At 44.8% G+C, this 17,500-nt stretch overlaps 2 protein-coding genes across 2 annotated transcripts in view; one reads left to right on the forward strand and one right to left on the reverse strand.

The window, feature by feature from the left end:
• Positions 1-7,975, reverse strand: part of LOC123508272 (aminopeptidase N-like) — a 10,992-nt gene extending 3,017 nt beyond the window's left edge. The window contains exons 1-12 of the mRNA XM_045261846.1: positions 7,859-7,975; positions 7,085-7,333; positions 6,218-6,487; positions 5,798-6,005; positions 4,698-4,853; positions 4,204-4,334; positions 2,677-3,038; positions 1,822-2,060; positions 1,401-1,584; positions 779-1,115; positions 261-403; positions 1-108 (exon numbers count right to left, since the gene is read on the reverse strand). The exon at positions 1-108 is cut by the window's left edge and continues 83 nt beyond it. Coding sequence (XP_045117781.1) covers positions 1-108; positions 261-403; positions 779-1,115; positions 1,401-1,584; positions 1,822-2,060; positions 2,677-3,038; positions 4,204-4,334; positions 4,698-4,853; positions 5,798-5,922 — 1,785 coding nt within the window. The 5' untranslated portion in view covers positions 5,923-6,005; positions 6,218-6,487; positions 7,085-7,333; positions 7,859-7,975. The remainder of the gene's footprint in view (positions 109-260; positions 404-778; positions 1,116-1,400; positions 1,585-1,821; positions 2,061-2,676; positions 3,039-4,203; positions 4,335-4,697; positions 4,854-5,797; positions 6,006-6,217; positions 6,488-7,084; positions 7,334-7,858) is intronic.
• Positions 7,976-14,605: 6,630 nt separating this feature from the next.
• Positions 14,606-17,500, forward strand: part of LOC123508476 — an 18,626-nt gene continuing 15,731 nt past the window's right edge. The window contains 4 exon segments of the mRNA XM_045262228.1: positions 14,606-14,782; positions 15,199-15,372; positions 16,261-16,517; positions 16,520-16,971. Coding sequence (XP_045118163.1) covers positions 14,606-14,782; positions 15,199-15,372; positions 16,261-16,517; positions 16,520-16,971 — 1,060 coding nt within the window.

A 17,500-nucleotide genomic window follows, 5' to 3' on the forward strand; every position in this document is an offset into this window, starting at 1 on the left:
GGAGAGCGCCAGGCTCCTCTTGTAATGCAGCAGCTGCGGGTCGTCCTGATGTTCTTCGAAGCCGCCCACCAGAGTGTATAAAGGCTCCAGGAGGGACAGCACGTACGTCTGTGTGGAGGGAGGAGCGAGGTGATGAGGGCCAGACAAACTGTTCATATCGTCTCTCTTTTCCTTCTCCTTCCGTTATATCATTATCAATTTGTTTTCATGCCATTAATCAATCAACTAGTCCTCCTCCTCCTCCTCTGTCAAACACTCACCCGCAGGTCCCCATAACCTCCCTGGCGCGTGAACATCTGCTCCACGTATCCCAGGTTGGACAGTGCTGCCTCCCACGGGATGTACTCCTCTTCATGTTTCAGGTACGAAATGAGACTCAGCGGCGTGTCGTACTTTAGCTCACCTGTGGGAGGAGGATTCGCGGAAGGGCGTCAAGCACGGTTGTGGAGGAGGATTCGTGTAGGGGTGGTTAGCTGACACATTAGTTTTGGAAGGAAGAAACAGAGTCAGATTGAAACCAAGAAATGGTATATGAGTAACTTAATATCAGCTGATGAAACTGATGAAGAGCTGCTTGAGATGTGTGGCTGAATGAAGCTAAAATCGGTGTCCTGTATCAGACTAGCAAATGGACCCACTGAATGACCTTATTCTAATTGTATCGATTATTATTTACTTTTACTGTGCTTGTCTACAAACTCGTAAAAGTTGATTGACGTACGCACCTTTTATAGAAATCATAAGACTTTGTACTTCAAATACTTCAAGGTGTACGTACTTGCCCGCGCCAGATCTAAGGAGTCATCAATCAGCTGGGCTCTGTTCAGTAGATGGATGGGCGTGTGGTCCTTCTCCAGCTGGGCGGTCAGCAGCTGCCAGTTATTATCGTCATAGTTCACCTTATAGTAGCCAGTCTCCTGCACGTTGAAAATGACCCATTTGTCGCTGGCCGGCAGTGAGGTCACGGTCACCTGCTTGTCCGTGTCGGCCATCCAGGCGCTGGGGTGCGTGGCAAGAAAATCCGGGTTGTCCTCGCTGGTGTAGGTGAGCGGCACCCACCACCTGTAGTCGTGGTCATCCGTTGAGTTGACGTTCTTCACCAGCAGGAAGCGATTCTGTGAGAGGAGGAGCGGTACAGTGCTGAACGTGCGTCGATAAAGAAGCACCGGGGAAAGGAAGTTGTTTTCACTCTTTTTTCTTAACGTCGTTACTATGATATGACTCGTTAAAAAACTGCTGTTGCTGCTGCTGCTGCTGCTGCTGCTGCTGCTGCTGCTGCTGCTGCTGCTGCTGCTGCTGCTGCTGCTGCTGCTGCTGCTACTACTACTACTACTACTACTACTACTACTACTACTACTACTACTACTACTACTACTACTACTACTACTACTACTACTCACCTGAGTCACAGTAGCAGAGGTCCCATCAGCGACTCTCTCCACCTTGATGACTGGGAAGCCCATCTGCAAAGTCCACGTGTCCATGATGGTCTTGACGGTGGTCTCGGGCGGTAGGAGGTCCATCCCCTCAACAGCCTGGGTCAGGAAGAGCCACAAGTCGTCCTGCTCGGCGTTGTCATATTGTCTGACAGGAGAACAGAAACCTTGTTGTATAATCTCTCTCTCTCTCTCTCTCTCTCTCTCTCTCTCTCTCTCTCTCTCTCTCTCTCTCTCTCTCTCTCTCTCTCTCTCTCTCTCTCTCTCTCTCTCTCTCTCTCTCTCTCTCTCTCTCTCTCTCTCTCTCTCTCTCTCTCTCTCTCTCTCTCTCTCTCTCTCTCTCTCTCTCTCTCTCTCTCTCTCTCTCTCTCTCTCTCACACTCACTTATCTACGAGGTAGTTGTGGATGCCCTTCTTAAAGTTCTCCTCCTTCAGGAAATACATCATCATTCTAATTATAGAGGCGCCCTTGGCGTAAGAGATGCCATCAAAGAGTTCGTTCACCTGGCTGGCACTGTCCACCGTCACGCTGATGGGATGGGACGATTCGAGGCTGTCCAACGCCATAACGCCCTGCATCTCTTCCGTCACAAATCTCTCCATTGTTTTCCAGTCAGGCTCCAGCTGTAAGGGATGAAGGAGAATGAGTGCAGGTTGACGTCACATTCATCGTGTTTGTAATGAGGGTGTAATACGCGTCTTCCTGTGTTATCTGTGTATATAGAAGTGCTTGGTCCATTTGTATGTCTGTCACGCCTTTCAGAACAATGAAGCCGCATTTTTCAAGTTACGTAACACCATCGAACTCGAGGTGGTCGATAAGTCCCACTGAAAAATTGCGAGATTTAAAGAAATTCTGCCTCCATTAAAAAGTTATCAGCTAGAAGACGTAATTTTCTTGTTCTAGTTCCAAAGTTTTATGTTATTAATGTGGTGTGTTCAAGGAGATTTACTGTGCAAATTATTCTGAGTGACTTGAATATTGCCGTTATATTTATTAGTACAGTCCTGTGCTTACGTAGACTTAACATTTGAAAAGGTGCATTTGAGATGTCTCTGTGTGTGTGTGTGTGTGTGTGTGTGTGTGTGTGTGTGTGTGTGTGTGTGTGTGTGTGTGTGTGTGTGTGTGTGTGTGTGTGTGTGTGTGTGTGTGCGCGCGTGCAGTGCAAGACCTGAACCCTTTCTCTCACTGGCCTCCATAAACAGTAGCGGTGGAGCACAAACTGTTCAGAAGACTCACGTGGCTGGTGCCGATGTAGGAGACAAAGGTGGCAAAGCCCTCGTTGAGCCACAAGTCATTCCACCACTTGAGAGTCACCAGGTTGCCGAACCACTGGTGGGCCAACTCATGAGCAATCACCCTCGCCACGTCATCCATATCTGAGGCTGCGAAGTCATTCGGGTCCAGCAGCAGCAATCTCTCGCGGTAGGTGACGAGGCCCCAGTTCTCCATGGCACCCGCGGAGAAGTCAGGCAGGGCGATCATGTCTTGCTTGGGCAGTGGGAAGGGAACGTCAAAGTACTCTTCGTAGATGGTCAGGATAGAGGGACCTGTGGCGACTGCGTAATCAGCCTGGCCGATGGCTTGGTCCCGCGCCCACACTGTTGGGATGTAGGCAAATACTCAGGGTTAGATAAGCGGGTAGGTGAATCTTTCCTCTCTGAATACTAGTACTTTTCTATGCGACAGTGTTTTTCAGGAAAGTCGTTGTTTAATAGTGTGCCGTTCTTATCTTGGCACTGAAAGATTCTCTCTCTCTCTCTCTCTCTCTCTCTCTCTCTCTCTCTCTCTCTCTCTCTCTCTCTCTCTCTCTCTCTCTCTCTCTCTCTCTCTCTCTCTCTCTCTCTCTCTCTCTCTCTCTCTCTCTCTCTCTCTCTCTCTCTCTCTCTCTCTCTCTCTCTCTCTCTCTCTCTCTCTCTCTTCCTTTCTCTCTCTCTCTCTCTCTCTCTCTCTCTCTCTCTCTCTCTCTCTCTCTCTCTCTCTCTCTCTCTCTCTCTCTCTCTCTCTCTCTCTCTCTCTCTCTCTCTCTCTCTCTCTCTCTCTCTCTCTCTCTCTCTCTCTCTCTCTCTCTCTCTCTCTCTCTCTCTCTCTCTCTCTCTCTCTCTCTCTCTCTCTCTCTCTCTCTCTCTCTCTCTCTCTCTCTCTCTCTCTCTCTCTCTCTCTCTCTCTCTCTCTCTCTCTCTCTCTCTCTCTCTCTCTCTCTCTCTCTCTCTCTCTCTCTCTCTCTCTCTCTCTCTCTCTCTCTCTCTCTCTCTCTCTCTCTCTCTCTCTCTCTCTCTCTCTCTCTCTCTCTCTCTCTCTCTCTCTCTCTCTCTCTCTCTCTCTCTCTCTCTCTCTCTCTCTCTCTCTCTCTCTCTCTCTCTCTCTCTCTCTCTCTCTCTCTCTCTCTCTCTCTCTCTCTCTCTCTCTCTCTCTCTCTCTCTCTCTCTCTCTCTCTCTCTCTCTCTCTCTCTCTCTCTCTCTCTCTCTCTCTCTCTCTCTCTCTCTCTCTCTCTCTCTCTCTCTCTCTCTCTCTCTCTCTCTCTCTCTCTCTCTCTCTCTCTCTCTCTCTCTCTCTCTCTCTCTCTCTCTCTCTCTCTCTCTCTCTCTCTCTCTCTCTCTCTCTCTCTCTCTCTCTCTCTCTCTCTCTCTCTCTCTCTCTCTCTCTCTCTCTCTCTCTCTCTCTCTCTCTCTCTCTCTCTCTCTCTCTCTCTCTCTCTCTCTCTCTCTCTCTCTCTCTCTCTCTCTCTCTCTCTCTCTCTCTCTCTCTCTCTCTCCTTCCTTTACCCCTAAAGTGTACGTGGTCATTGGCGTCGGACTGAACGAAGGAGAAATCAGAGACGACGAAGGCGACGAGATAGGTGGACATGCGTACCGAAGTTTCGAAGACGTCCCAGACCCAACCCGGCTGGCCCTCACTGTCAGAGAAGCAGGAAAGCCATGGCGGTACAGAAAGAACTAAGATTTTTATTTTTTTCCCCTCTAGGCACACAAATTAGGAATGTAACTGGAAATAAGCACCAAGAAAGAGCAGTATCTTTCCCTTCCCTTGCTACAATGAGACATGCAAGAAAATTAAACAGTTTACAAATACCAAGAAAAGAATAATTTCGATATTCAGTCTCCAAAATACTATTGTTCGTTTACAAATATGAAAAAATGTTCCATATATAGGCATGAAATATTCTCTCTCTCTCTCTCTCTCTCTCTCTCTCTCTCTCTCTCTCTCTCTCTCTCTCTCTCTCTCTCTCTCTCTCTCTCTCTCTCTCTCTCTCTCTTACACGGGCACGGTCTCCTTCAGCGGCATGTTGGAGATGGATGACCTACTCTCTTCGCGGGCCAGGTGGACATCAAAAGTGGCTTTGAGACTCGGCTCGTCAAAGCACGGGAAGGCGAGGTGGGCGTCCGCTGGTTCGAACTGAGACACCGCCAGGTACCTATGGTGGTGGTGGTGAGGGGATGAGGACGAGGACAAGGAGGGGAATTTGTATTTTTCAAACATTAATAGCATATAGAAGTTGTAAGATTAAAAGCAAGTTGATGAATGATTGGAGAGAAGTGAGGAGCGAGAGGAGGAAACGATAGGAATAGGTGGAAGAGAATGATAAGCAATTTGTATGATATAAGACACATAGTGAAGAGAAAAAGAAAATATGATTGAGTAAAATTCTACTTAAACAGACTGTATGTTTATGTTGTAAACTACATGTGCTAAAGGAAAAGGAGACGACGAGGAGGAAAAACAAATATAGCACCATAGCATCGGCAAATGTCAAATCAACCGAAAGATAAAAGATTGAATATGGAGAGTTGTCGAAATTTTTCTATTCCAGTTGATTATACTTATCATCTTCACCGTGGTTGCGACATGAGGAGATTGGCGCGGCACTTGGGCAGCCTTGGATCGACGTTGTGGTGCAATGCGCTTTACTCACATACGTAATCGTGACTAGTAATCTTAAGAGGAGGAGATATACTATTAAAAAAAGAAAGGAAAACATGACATGAAGTGACCTTGAGCTCGTGCATGGTTAAGATGATATGATCACTTAGTTAGTGACTTTTTTTTTTATTTATTTTTTTATTTATACCATGAAGGAAGAAAGAAAGATGACAGTGACAACAAAATCATTGGAGGAAAACGACAACAGAGGGTGACTTATCTAACCGAAAGTAGTTCATTAAAAAACAGAGGAAAGAAATAAAAAAAGCAGATGAAAACAAAGAAAATGGAAAAAGCAGAGAAGGAAAAGACACAATAAGAGAGAGAGAGAGAGAGAGAGAGAGAGAGAGAGAGAGAGAGAGAGAGAGAGAGAGAGAGAGAGAGAGAGAATAAGAAAGCGATATTGACAACGAAGACGAAAAAAAAAAAATATCTGACCTCGTATTCTTATTGTCATCGCTGTAGGAGGATCGGTAGAAACCTTTCAGTTTGTCGTTCAAGTAACCTTCAAACTCCATAGTGAGGCTGTAAGATACTCCGCTTATCAGGTTCTCCTTCATCATGGCTGTGTAGGTCTGAGTCTCGTGATCATACAGGTGTTCCGTGATGGGCAGGCCGGTGAGAGGGTCATCTAAAGATGCTACCTGAGAGAGAGAGAGAGAGAGAGAGAGAGAGAGAGAGTGTTATAATCTTTCACTATCATCATTACATATCATCTTTGCGGGAAATCAGTAGACACATCAACTCAATCTCTCTCTCTCTCTCTCTCTCTCTCTCTCTCTCTCTCTCTCTCTCTCTCTCTCTCTCTCTCTCTCTCTCTCTCTCTCTCTCTCCTCTCTCTCTCTCTCTCTCTCTCTCTCACCTATCATTGTGCGTGATGATGTCGAAGATATTGAGGGTCACGTTGTTCGTCGTCTCCTCCACCAAGAAATCCACCTTTACAAAGCCGGCGATGCTGAAGTTGCCGTCGACGAAAGGCTGAAGCTTGACGGTGTAATGGGTAGGCTTTAGGGAGGTTGGAAGCCGCGTCCTGCTCTCCTTCGTGGTCTTTGACGAGGGCACGGAATTAACCAGCGAACTGGGAGGGGATTTCAGGGCCTCGGCGTGTATACTTGGAATGTTTTGAGGCTGTAAGAGGGAGTGAGGCTAGTGGTCTGTTGGTAAGGTGGTTAGGGAGGTGAAATAATTATTAAAGGTAAGAGTAAGTTTTCATTTCCAGGTTTTGCGAATTTGAACAGGAAAAAAAATTATGAATAAAGAGAAGGTAAATTTAGATGCATGCTTGCTCGTCTGTCCGCCTGCCCGCCTCTCGTCCTCTCGTTCCTGCCTCCTTTCTCTCTCCTCTCTCTCTCTCTCTCTCTCTCTCTCTCTCTCTCTCTCTCTCTCTCTCTCTCTCTCTCTCCACGTGGCAGTCTGAGTAAACAAAGCTATTAATTCCATCAATCATCCCCATCCTTAAGTTTGTTTAATTAATCTTCTTTTAAAGCTCCCTATTGACTCAGCACTAACAATATGATTACTTAGTCTTTGCCATTCATCAACCACTCTGTTAGATAACCAGTTACTTCGCATTTCTTAAGCTTGAACCCATTATTTCTGGTTCTATCCTGGCTGCTGATCCCAAGAACTTTGCTCATGTCACATTTGTTATAACCTCTATAGCACTTAAATACTATTATCAGATCTCTTCAGGCATAGTGAGAAAAAAATTAAACATACACGCACCGTGGGGGCCGCGTTGTTGCTATTGGCGCGTACGTAGGCCAGCACGCCCACAGCTGCTGCGGCACAAACAAACACTCCCCCAAGGATCATGACGGTGCGGCGACTGACGCGAAGGATCCTTCCGCTTTTAGCCGCGGACGAGGACATCTCCAACACCTCCCGGCTCTCCCCGACGTGGTTGACCATGGCGGTGGGAAGAAGGGTGCGGGAGGGACGAGGAGCGAGACGAGAGGATTTACTTCTCCAATTCTGGAAAAGAGAAAAAAATTATCATAATTTTGTAATGATGTTGAAGGAAATAGATAGATAGATAGATAGATAGATAGATAGATAGAGAGAGAGAGAGAGAGAGAGAGAGAGAGAGAGAGAGAGAGAGAGAGAGAGAGAGAGAGAGAGAGAAACAGCGCTAACAGAGTACCATCAATTATTATCTTGACAGAAAAAGAAAAATAATCTTGAAAATGGTGTTTCTACAACACACAACATCCAACATTCGCCCGGCATAGCTGTTGTATATCATCCCTCCACATTTGAATGATACTCCACGTCTAAACAAAGCCTCAAAATGCATGTGTAATTGTATATTGAACATTTTCTACTTAGAGTAGCTTACTTTCTCTTCTAGCAGCATTAGCAGTAACTCGTGTAACACCCTGTATGCATTGGTCATGCATGCATCCCTTTATATATCCTATAATTTCCAAGTATCCTTTGACAAATTCATGCACCCAGATTGACTATCACTGCTCCAGACACAGACATAGCACGCGTCACCTTCACTACTGTCGGTCCTCCCAACCTGGCGGCAACAGGATGGTCTTGTATTGTGAGTCCTGAGATAAATGGTTGCACGTGTACTCTGGCTGCCCTTATATAGTGAGCGTGTGGCTGTTTTATCTTATCAGGGAGATTAGGAAACTGTTGTGGCAGCGGCCGTAGACGTGACATAACGTGTGTTTGGCCTTGTGATTGTGTTTTGCTTGTGAAGTGGAAAGTTTTTTTCTGTTTTGAGGAGGGAACTAAACAACATTATTATTTGTTACCACTACCGTCACTGTTACCTCCACCTCCATCACCACCTCCACCTCCACCTCCACCTCCACCTCCACCACCACCACCACCACCACCACTGGGCACCGCCATTACTGCTTCTACTACTACTGTTGTTGTTGTTGCTAATGTTACTGTTGTTGCCGCTGCTGTTTATAAATTTCTTTTGTTCCCAATCTTTATCTTTGCCGTAACACATACTCGTGAAGTGACCTCGAAAATCCCCACCAGATAACTCGTGTTGCGATAAGATAACAATGTATTCGTTTTTGTTATTGTCCATGCATTTCTGTGTTTAGTCCAGGAGCCTAGAAACATGTTCACCTCACAAGCGATTCGTAATATAGTAATAAAGGCCAAGGTAAGTACTCTTTGTGTCGTACAGATCCGCTGTATTTTCGAACATTACGGTTTTGCCTCTTGCTTGGTATTTTTATCGTGTCGTGCACTTGTAGATTGGTTCCAGGATTTCGTACGTCATTGTTTACCTAATGTTATCAGTATAGTTTTTTTTCCAAATTACCTAGCTAGCTTTAGAAGATGATTAGATAGATATATGGATGATAGGTGGAAATAGGTATGTTTCATAAAGGGACTGCCATGTGTATAGGCCTGATAGTTTCTTGCAGCTTCTTTTATTTTTCAATTGTTCTTATATCTTTGGTGTTTTTTTTTTTTTACGATAAGGCCTATAGCGCCTGTAGGCACACTTGGAGAGTGTATGGGAAGCGCTGTTCAGCTTCCGCCCATTAGTGGCGCAGGCAATTTTATTTATAGTGGTACCCATATTAGGGCCCATATCACCGCCCAAGCTCATCTTGAGTGTAACCACCTAGAACCTGGGTATCATGGTGACATGTAGGTAACTTTAAACCACTCGACAAATGGCAAAGTGTTTTAAGGCTGTACGTGGTGGGATTCGAACCTACACGTGGACATCTGCCCGATTCCACGCTCACCTTATCCACTATGCCACTGCCTCCCAGGTTACATTGGCGCGCTCAATTCAGGACCAAGGGTTGTTCAGGTGCACAGGTATAATTTGACCACGATCCGAAGGTCCATGATCCGCTCCGGCTAACAGATCCCTGCCTCCGAGACAAAAACCTGTTAAGAGGACAGCTGTAACAGATCAGGGGAACCGGAAAAGCAGTTGAGGTAAGATGTAGTTCCCTGCATGTTAATTTTTACTGAAAGGTGTGACATGAAGATATGATATGTATGCTTGGACTTCATGGAAGCGATTGAAAGTGAAAGAAGAGGAATTCGGTACAGTGGTGATGATGATATTGGTGCTAGTGGTGGTAGAAATGGTGGTGGTGGTGGTGGTGAGAGGGGAACAAGGTCAGGGCATATGAGCCTTCCACTCCCTCCATTCCTTGCCGTCCTATCAACACCCTTCACTCTCTTGTAAACTCACTCACACACACACACTCTCTCTCTCTCTCTCTCTCTCTCTCTCTCTCTCTCTCTCTCTCTCTCTCTCTCTCTCTCTCTCTCTCTCTCTCTCTCTCTCTCTCTCTCTCTCCACTTCCCCTTTCTCTTTCTACCATCCATCCACTAATCTGTTGCTCCACTTTCTCCTAGTTTTCCTTTCTATCTCACCACTCCCTCTTCGCTTCTCTCTGCCCAGGAGACGCAGTTCTCGCTATCGAGAGAGGTGTGCAGCGAAACTTTATGCTGAACTGACAAGAGGAATGAGTGCAAGTTCATGTATTCGTTATTTCAGCCTTTTCGCTATTAGATGAGTTCCATTTACTAGCATAACGAAATACGGTTACGTTATATTGGGAGGTCATGTATTCATAGCTTTGTTCTTTCTTTCCTTCTTTTATTTCTTTTTCCTCTCCTCCTCTTGATTTTATACCGTCTTGTTCTACTTCATGAATACTGTTCTTTTTTTGTGTGTAATTCACCACCACCACCACAGTCGCCCGCTGGTCACCCAGCCAGTCTTTCCCATTACGGAGCGAGCTCAGAGCTCATAGACCGATCTTCGGGTAGGACTGCGTATAATTCACTTCGGTCGTCTGCTGGTCACCCAGCCAGTCTTCCCCATTACGGAGGGAGCGCAGAGCTCATAGACCGATCTTCGGGTAGGACTGAGACCACATCACACTCCACACACCGGGAAAGCGAGGCCACAACCCCTCGAGTTACATCCCGTACCTATTTACTGCTAGGTGAACAGGGGCTACACATTAAGAGGCTTGCCCATTTGCCTCACCGCTTACTGGGATTCGAACCCGGCCCTCTCGATTGTGAGTCGAGCGTGCTAACCACTACTACACTACGCGGTGTGTGTGTGTGTGTGTGTGTGTGTGTGTGTGTGTGTGTGTGTGTGTGTGTGTGTGTGTGTGTCCATTTCCGTATTGATTTCCTCGGGTTCCTTTGCCGTCTCAGGTCTCTCTCCTTAGATTACCATTATTTGAACTTATAAACAAGGAGAAAAAAACAGACCCATGTCCTGGGAAATACGAACACCAGATAACCTTACTTTGCCTCCCCACTGCCTCTTCAGTCCCTTCCCTTGCCAGCCTTCTCTCTTTCCTCCCTGCCGCGTCAATTTATGCCACACCTCACTACGATAAGTTATGATCCAGCAGTTTCTCTCCTTTAGTGGCAATGACCTCTCGCTGGCAGCCATCACCCATCTGCCCACCAATGTCCCCCGACAAGCTATGAATGAGAGAAGTGACGAAGGCAATAAGTATTCTTAGCATGTGAATAAAATAGTGACCTATTGATAGTAAGACACTGAGGTTGATTGAATTTTGTCAAAAAATATCAAGATAGACACACTAATGGCTTGATAAAAGAAGAGGTGCTGGAGACGAGCACTATAATATCTCACCTGAAGAAAACGACTGGGTATATTATAGGTAGGGGACAGAACCACCTTCACCTCAAGGATCGAGTGCTCTAACTGGGTAATGCTATTTAGGTTTACACCTGCCTAATGAAAATGAATTAATGTATCCACGTGCGCACACATGCCGCATCTTATCACCCTCCTGCTCACGTAACCGTTACCGCTGCTCATATATTTCTATTTTTCACATAAGTATTATCAGAGATCCTGACGGCTAAAGTAGAATACGCTATAATATTTGTTGTATAAATAGTAATAGTAGTGGTAGCAGGAGGAAGAGAAGGAAGAGTAGAAATAGAAAATATATTGTTATCACCATCTTTACTGAAAAGTCAGTTTACGCAATATCGGTAACAGCTTCTTCAAAATGATAGTGTAGACATGATAAACAGAGAAGCAGAGCAGCAGGGCCATGTCTCTGTCCCTTCGTGTTGTCGAATTGTTTGCCTTTCGACATGACAGATGCTGTGGGTTACCTCACGAAACAGTAATAGAATGTCAGGAAACGCTGAGGAAGCTACGTACATGGTCTTCATTTCGTCTCGTCTTTTCCTCCATTGTGCTGGTGATAGAGCGAAGCAGAGGGATTGATGCATGGGAAAAAAAGAAATAGCAAATTATGCAGACCTTTCTAGACTCATCGTTCTCAAAGTTGCTGGTTACCATTTTTCTCATTCATATATTTTCTTCCTTTGGCGTTACTGGAAGGTTAGGGTCGTGTGATGGGCAAAATATAATGTTGATAAAATCCTGATTTTTAAAATAAAGTAAGAGTAGAACGTCATCAGTCTGTACTGAAAAACCTTATCGACAGTGTTGCGATCTCACGTGTGTGTGTGTGTGTGTGTGTGTGTGTGTGTGTGTGTGTGTGTGTGTGTGTGTGTGTGTAATTCACCTCGGTCGTCTGCTGGTCACCCAGCCAGTCTTCCTCATTACGGAGCGAGCTCAGAGCTCATAGACCGATCTTCGGGTAGGACTGAGACCACATCACACACAACACACACCGGGAAAACGAGGCCACAACCCCTCGAGTTACATCCCGTACCTATTTACTGCTAGGTGAACAGGGGCCATACATTAAGAGGCTTGCCCATTTGCCTCGCCGCTTCCCGGGACTCGAACCCGGCCCTCTCGATTGTGAGTCGAGCGTGCTAACCACTACACTACGCGGTGTGTGTGTGTGTGTGTGTGTGTGTGTGTGTGTGTGTGTGTGTGTGTGTGTATTTTACCTAGTTGTAGTTTTACAGGGCCTGGGCTTAATGCTCGTGTGGCCCCGTCTCCATATCTACACTTATCCAATCTTACTTTAAAAGTATGCACACTCGTTGCAGACACTACTTCTTCATTTAAACTCTTCCACGTCTCAATACATCTTTGCGGGAAACTATATTTTTAACATCTCTCAGACATCTTCCTTTTCTCAGCTTTTTACTATGTGTGTGTGTGTGTGTGTGTGTGTGTGTGTGTGTGTGTGTGTGTGTGTGTGTGTGTGTGTGTGTATGCGCGCGCATATAAAACTTGGATAATAGATGATGAAAATGTCAAGACCGATGAAAGGAAAGAATAATGAAAAGTGAAAGGAAAATCCGTATAAGATTCACTTCACTTGGATTTGTTTTGTTTTATTTCTTTATTAGATTTTAAAGATTTTATAACAACAGATGAAGAATAAGACTGGAAAATATTGCTACGCGATCCGCTTCCTTAAGACAACGTATTTTTAGTTCATTTTTCCTTGTGCGTCTTCAGTACAACAAGGGAGTCTCAGTATCTGGGAACGTTACAGAGTCAGAGGGGCAAACATCTCTATTTCTTCACATTAAGGCGCCTTAAAACAGTGTATATGTGTGTCATGAATCTAAGTTCCTCGGGGTCAGGGAAGAGGAGAGTAGGAGTGGCAGTAGTGATAATGACGGGAGTGTTTCTTGTGATGAGGTCCCCGCGCGCCGCTCTGTCTCGCGTCACCCAGCCACAAGCGCCACCCCGCAGCTATGAGTCCTCTCACTGCCGCGCTCTCTTCACCGTTGCCAAGGAAGGGAACTCCAGTCATCTGTGGGATTTAGGTAAGGACGTCAGGCTGGTGTAAAGGGGAATTTTCACAAAAAGTTGCTGTTATTGCTGATGATTCTCTCTGTAATAGTGTACTGTATGATAGCATTCTATTAATAACTCATGCACACACCTATGAATTATAGATTTGTATCATTGACAAAATAATGTGATTGTTAAAATCTGTCAAAGGGCATTTCAAGACAAATGGATGGAATATTTAGAGACAAACAACATACATTAAGTGATAAACAATTTAATTCAGCTTTCGAAAAGGCCGTTCATGTGTAGTAACCAACTTTGTGTGCATAGTTTTATGCAAGAGTTATTGACATGATGCGAGAGAGAGACTGATGAATGGATTGCATTTATTTAGATCTGAAGAAAGCCTTAGACTTAGACGAAGTTTCGTACAGGAGACTAGTGTGGAAACCTGGAGAAACATGGTGCGTGGGAGGAGAATTACTGGCATGGATGGAGAACTTTCTAAAGGACAAAGAGATAAAGACAGTTATAAGAGGCGAAACATCTACATTGAATAGTTTTCATAATGGAGTTCCTCAAAGATTAAGGCCGTTTCACATCGGAGACGGCGCACACGACGCACGAAAGTCGGGCTGACTTTGGCTGCAATGGGTATGTTTACACCGGGCGAGATGTTAGGCGAGGCTTATAGTTGACTTGGTAGTTCTTGACGTGGAGGAGGAGGAGGAGGAGGTAGAGGAAGAGGAGTTTTTAATGTTATCTTTTAGCCTTGAATAATAAGAGGAAAAAAAATTGGGTATATCAAGCAAATATGAAACAACTCTAATGTGGTAAATATAATTTTATTTAAGAGCTAGGAATGGATGAGGAAAATTTGGACAGTATTTCAGCCTGGCTCCAGCTCAGTTTTCTGAAGTTTTATCATTCAATGAACAAGATATTAAGAAGCAAGGCACCAACTACAGGACATTTATCAGTTCACGGTGAAGGACAGTGAGTGAGTGAGAAGGAGTTGAGGAGTCAGGTCCGAGGTATACCTCTGGAGACAAAAGCACAAAGGCGGGAGCACCAAGGGGCATGACCCATCGATGCTATGACCAGAAAAATCGCCTGCCCGGCGATCTTGGAATCGGTGCGCGTGGTGTAGCTGGCATCTGTCCCAAAGTTTCGCATCCAGTGTGAACACTCCTATTGAAAATACACTGAGGCGGTTTTAAGCAACACAACTTCTCGTCTCGTGCATCGTGTGCGTCGTCTCCGCTATGAAACGGCCTTTAGTCCTGGCTCTAACTATGCTTGCTATATATATAAATCATGTTCTTGAAGAGGAACGAATTTATACACGTTTGTTTGCTGTTGATGAGAAGATCATGAAAGTGAAGAATAAGAATAAGGAGGACTGTGACTTACTATAAGAGGACTTGAATAAAATATATGAATAGAGTAAAATATGGAAAATGAAGTTTAATGGAAAAAAATTGGAGTGTATTTTAGTTTGGGAAGAAAGCTAAAATGGACAAGATGGAATTTATAAGCTTGGAGAAACAAAAGGAAGCTATTATATCATGACTGCTGTTTCAGAGGAGTCATACACACACCTGAGTCACCAACTGCCGACACTCCTTCAGGAAAAAAAAAATGAGTCTGCTTCCTCCTCATCCTCTCCTTCATCTTCCTTCGTCGCCTACACAGGGACGCGCCTCCACCTTATGCGTGGCTCCGTGCCCTATATTCCATGTCAAGTGAGTCTCTCTCTCTCTCTCTCTCTCTCTCTCTCTCTCTCTCTCTCTCTCTGTGTGTGTGTGTGTGTGTGTGTGTGTGTGTGTGTGTGTGTGTGTGTGTGTGTGCGCACGTGTGTTGTGTGTTTAACCCCTTTAGTATTGGAACCTTGAGATCTGTGTACGACTAGACCATTCTGTTGATATTACGAAGCGTCTATTGAGATCAGAAGATCAATGGCCAAAGTCTTCACTATTTCAATCCCCCACGTAAGTTTCTGAAGCTGTATAAAATCAAATAGTAAGCAGAATGAATATGGAAACGCGTCATGGTATTTTTAAACCATTTTATATATATTACATTCCTTCTTATCTTTCATTTAGAATTTTCTTTTTTCCCTGTCTTCACTTGTATTTGTGTCCTAATCTATCATGGACAGGTGCGGGAGTACGGGGTGGAGGAAATGGATCGCTGTGTGGCGGTGCGGGCGGCTAAGGGCACCTCCACCTGGATCACCTTCGTCGGGGATTCCAATCAACGGCAGAAACTTCACTCTTTATTTGCTTTCATGCCGGAGGACCTCACCTATTCCTACTACCTTGGGAATGAGCAGGTGAGGGGAAAGGCTGCTGTATGACTTCCTGCACTGTATTTTTCTTCTTTTCTTTCCTTTTTTCATGTTGGGTCGGAAAATTCTACTTACTCATTTCTATTAAAAAGGATCATTTTCCTTCACATCTTGATTAATTCTTCGACTTTTCATAACATAATGATACTTGTTATTCAATTATAGTAACCTTATTGGTTTAATTGAGCTGAATTGAAATAAAACAGCAGACACGAAACCCGACTATTCCTTTCGTTGTCAATGGTGTCTTGAAATATTCCGTTTAACCTGCAACAATCAAAGAATTATTCAACTGATCCATCTGTATATTTAACTGATCCATCTGTATTTTTTCTGGTCTTTTCCTGCACCATTCTGCCACAACATTCCTGCCTGAATCGCTCCTCACACACTAATGGTTCCTGTCCCGTCCTACAGGTTTGGTTACACAGTTGGTGGCTTCCTTTGTTATTTACCTTTGTTAAGAGGTGATAGGGTACTGAGAGGAATTGTAGAATATGGAACGGTATGGCAAATGTTAAGTATCAAGTTTTGTCACTCATTTTCGCTTAATTTTGTGTTAAGTGTCGTTTCTGCCTCTCTTCCCTCCCGGTAACTCACACCCTATTATTTTCTTCTAAAAAGTTTAAAAGGGTTCTGAACTTCTGAGTTAGGTAACAAAATGGAAGCATAAGAAAGTGGTTCACTGAAATGACAGTTTCTGAAGAGAACAGCCATATTATTCAAATTGGAGGATAAGGATAAGGATAAGTGTGGGTTAGTCAGTAGCTAGTGTCTGTACGACAACGTGCAGCCTGGCATCATCTTACGCCAGGCTACACGGTAGGAGCTTCCCGCTCTCTCTCTCTCTCTCTCTCTCTCTCTCTCCTGTAGGTGACTCTGTACGACTTCATCCAGTCAGTGAAGTACCACAATAAAAGACCACCAACTCTCGACATTATCGGCCGCCGCCATAACCTCGACCACAAGCACCATCACTCCCCTGCCACCACCACCACCACCACCACGCACGATGACTTGTTCTCCGTCCTGATCAACAGTAACACGAACAGCAACACGAGTGACATCCCCATTAGCGTCTTCTCCATATATAAAGGATCTCTCTCTCTCTCTCTCTCTCTCTCTCTCTCCTGTAGGTGACTCTGTACGACTTCATCCAGTCAGTGAAGTACCACAATAAAAGACCACCAACTCTCGACATTATCGGCCGCCGCCATAACCTCGACCACAAGCACCATCACTCCCCTGCCACCACCACCACCACCACCACGCACGATGACTTGTTCTCCGTCCTGATCAACAGTAACACGAACAGCAACACGAGTGACATCCCCATTAGCGTCTTCTCCACCAACACCTTCCATCAGCACCCTAAGAAGACCCCAGCAGATGACAACTTTAGCAAGACCTCTAAACCTTTGCTGGAGAGTGACCTTGCTGGCTCGACCTATGACCTCCGGGTGACCTTGGTGTGGGCGCCATGTGGGAGCATCATGGATCACCCCACCGTCAGGGAGGGGAAGAAAGTCATCAAATTGCATGACCTGGCACTGGCAAAGGTTGTACCGGACGTGGTGGTAATGGGTAAGTTATGTTCTCATTTTATTCTTTATCTTATTTTGTTTTGTTATGCTTATTTTTCTTTTGTTTTCTTCTTGTGTGTGTGTGTGTGTGTGTGTGTGTGTGTGTGTGTGTTTCCCTCAGTATTTTCTCAGTATAATCTATGGTGGATCTTTTATCTGAACTCAGTAGATGTTTCCTTTTTAATTGTTGTATTTATTTTGTCATTAAGTTTTGACCTTGGAAATGGAAACAGCTTTCATATAAATCTCCTGCTCATAGTTTTCCTCTAACTCATCTGTTGACTTCATCTCATAACCATTGGTACAGTTTACGTTTCTGATTGAGTAGGAGGTTTTTTTACATGTACTACCTTGACTTCTTCCACAATTTCCTCTCTTTCTTCTGGTGTGTTTATTGATATGTTAGCATGTAGCATGATAAGCTAAGGCGGGCGGGAAACTCAGGGTAAAGCGAAGCTGGAACACTTGGTATTCCCTTGCGTTTAGAGTACAATACTTTAGCGAAGAAATGCAGTTAAAATGGAAGAGAA

Source organism: Portunus trituberculatus, chromosome 24, assembly GCF_017591435.1.
Source record: "Portunus trituberculatus isolate SZX2019 chromosome 24, ASM1759143v1, whole genome shotgun sequence".
In the NCBI taxonomy this organism is placed as follows: Eukaryota; Metazoa; Arthropoda; class Malacostraca; order Decapoda; family Portunidae; genus Portunus; species Portunus trituberculatus.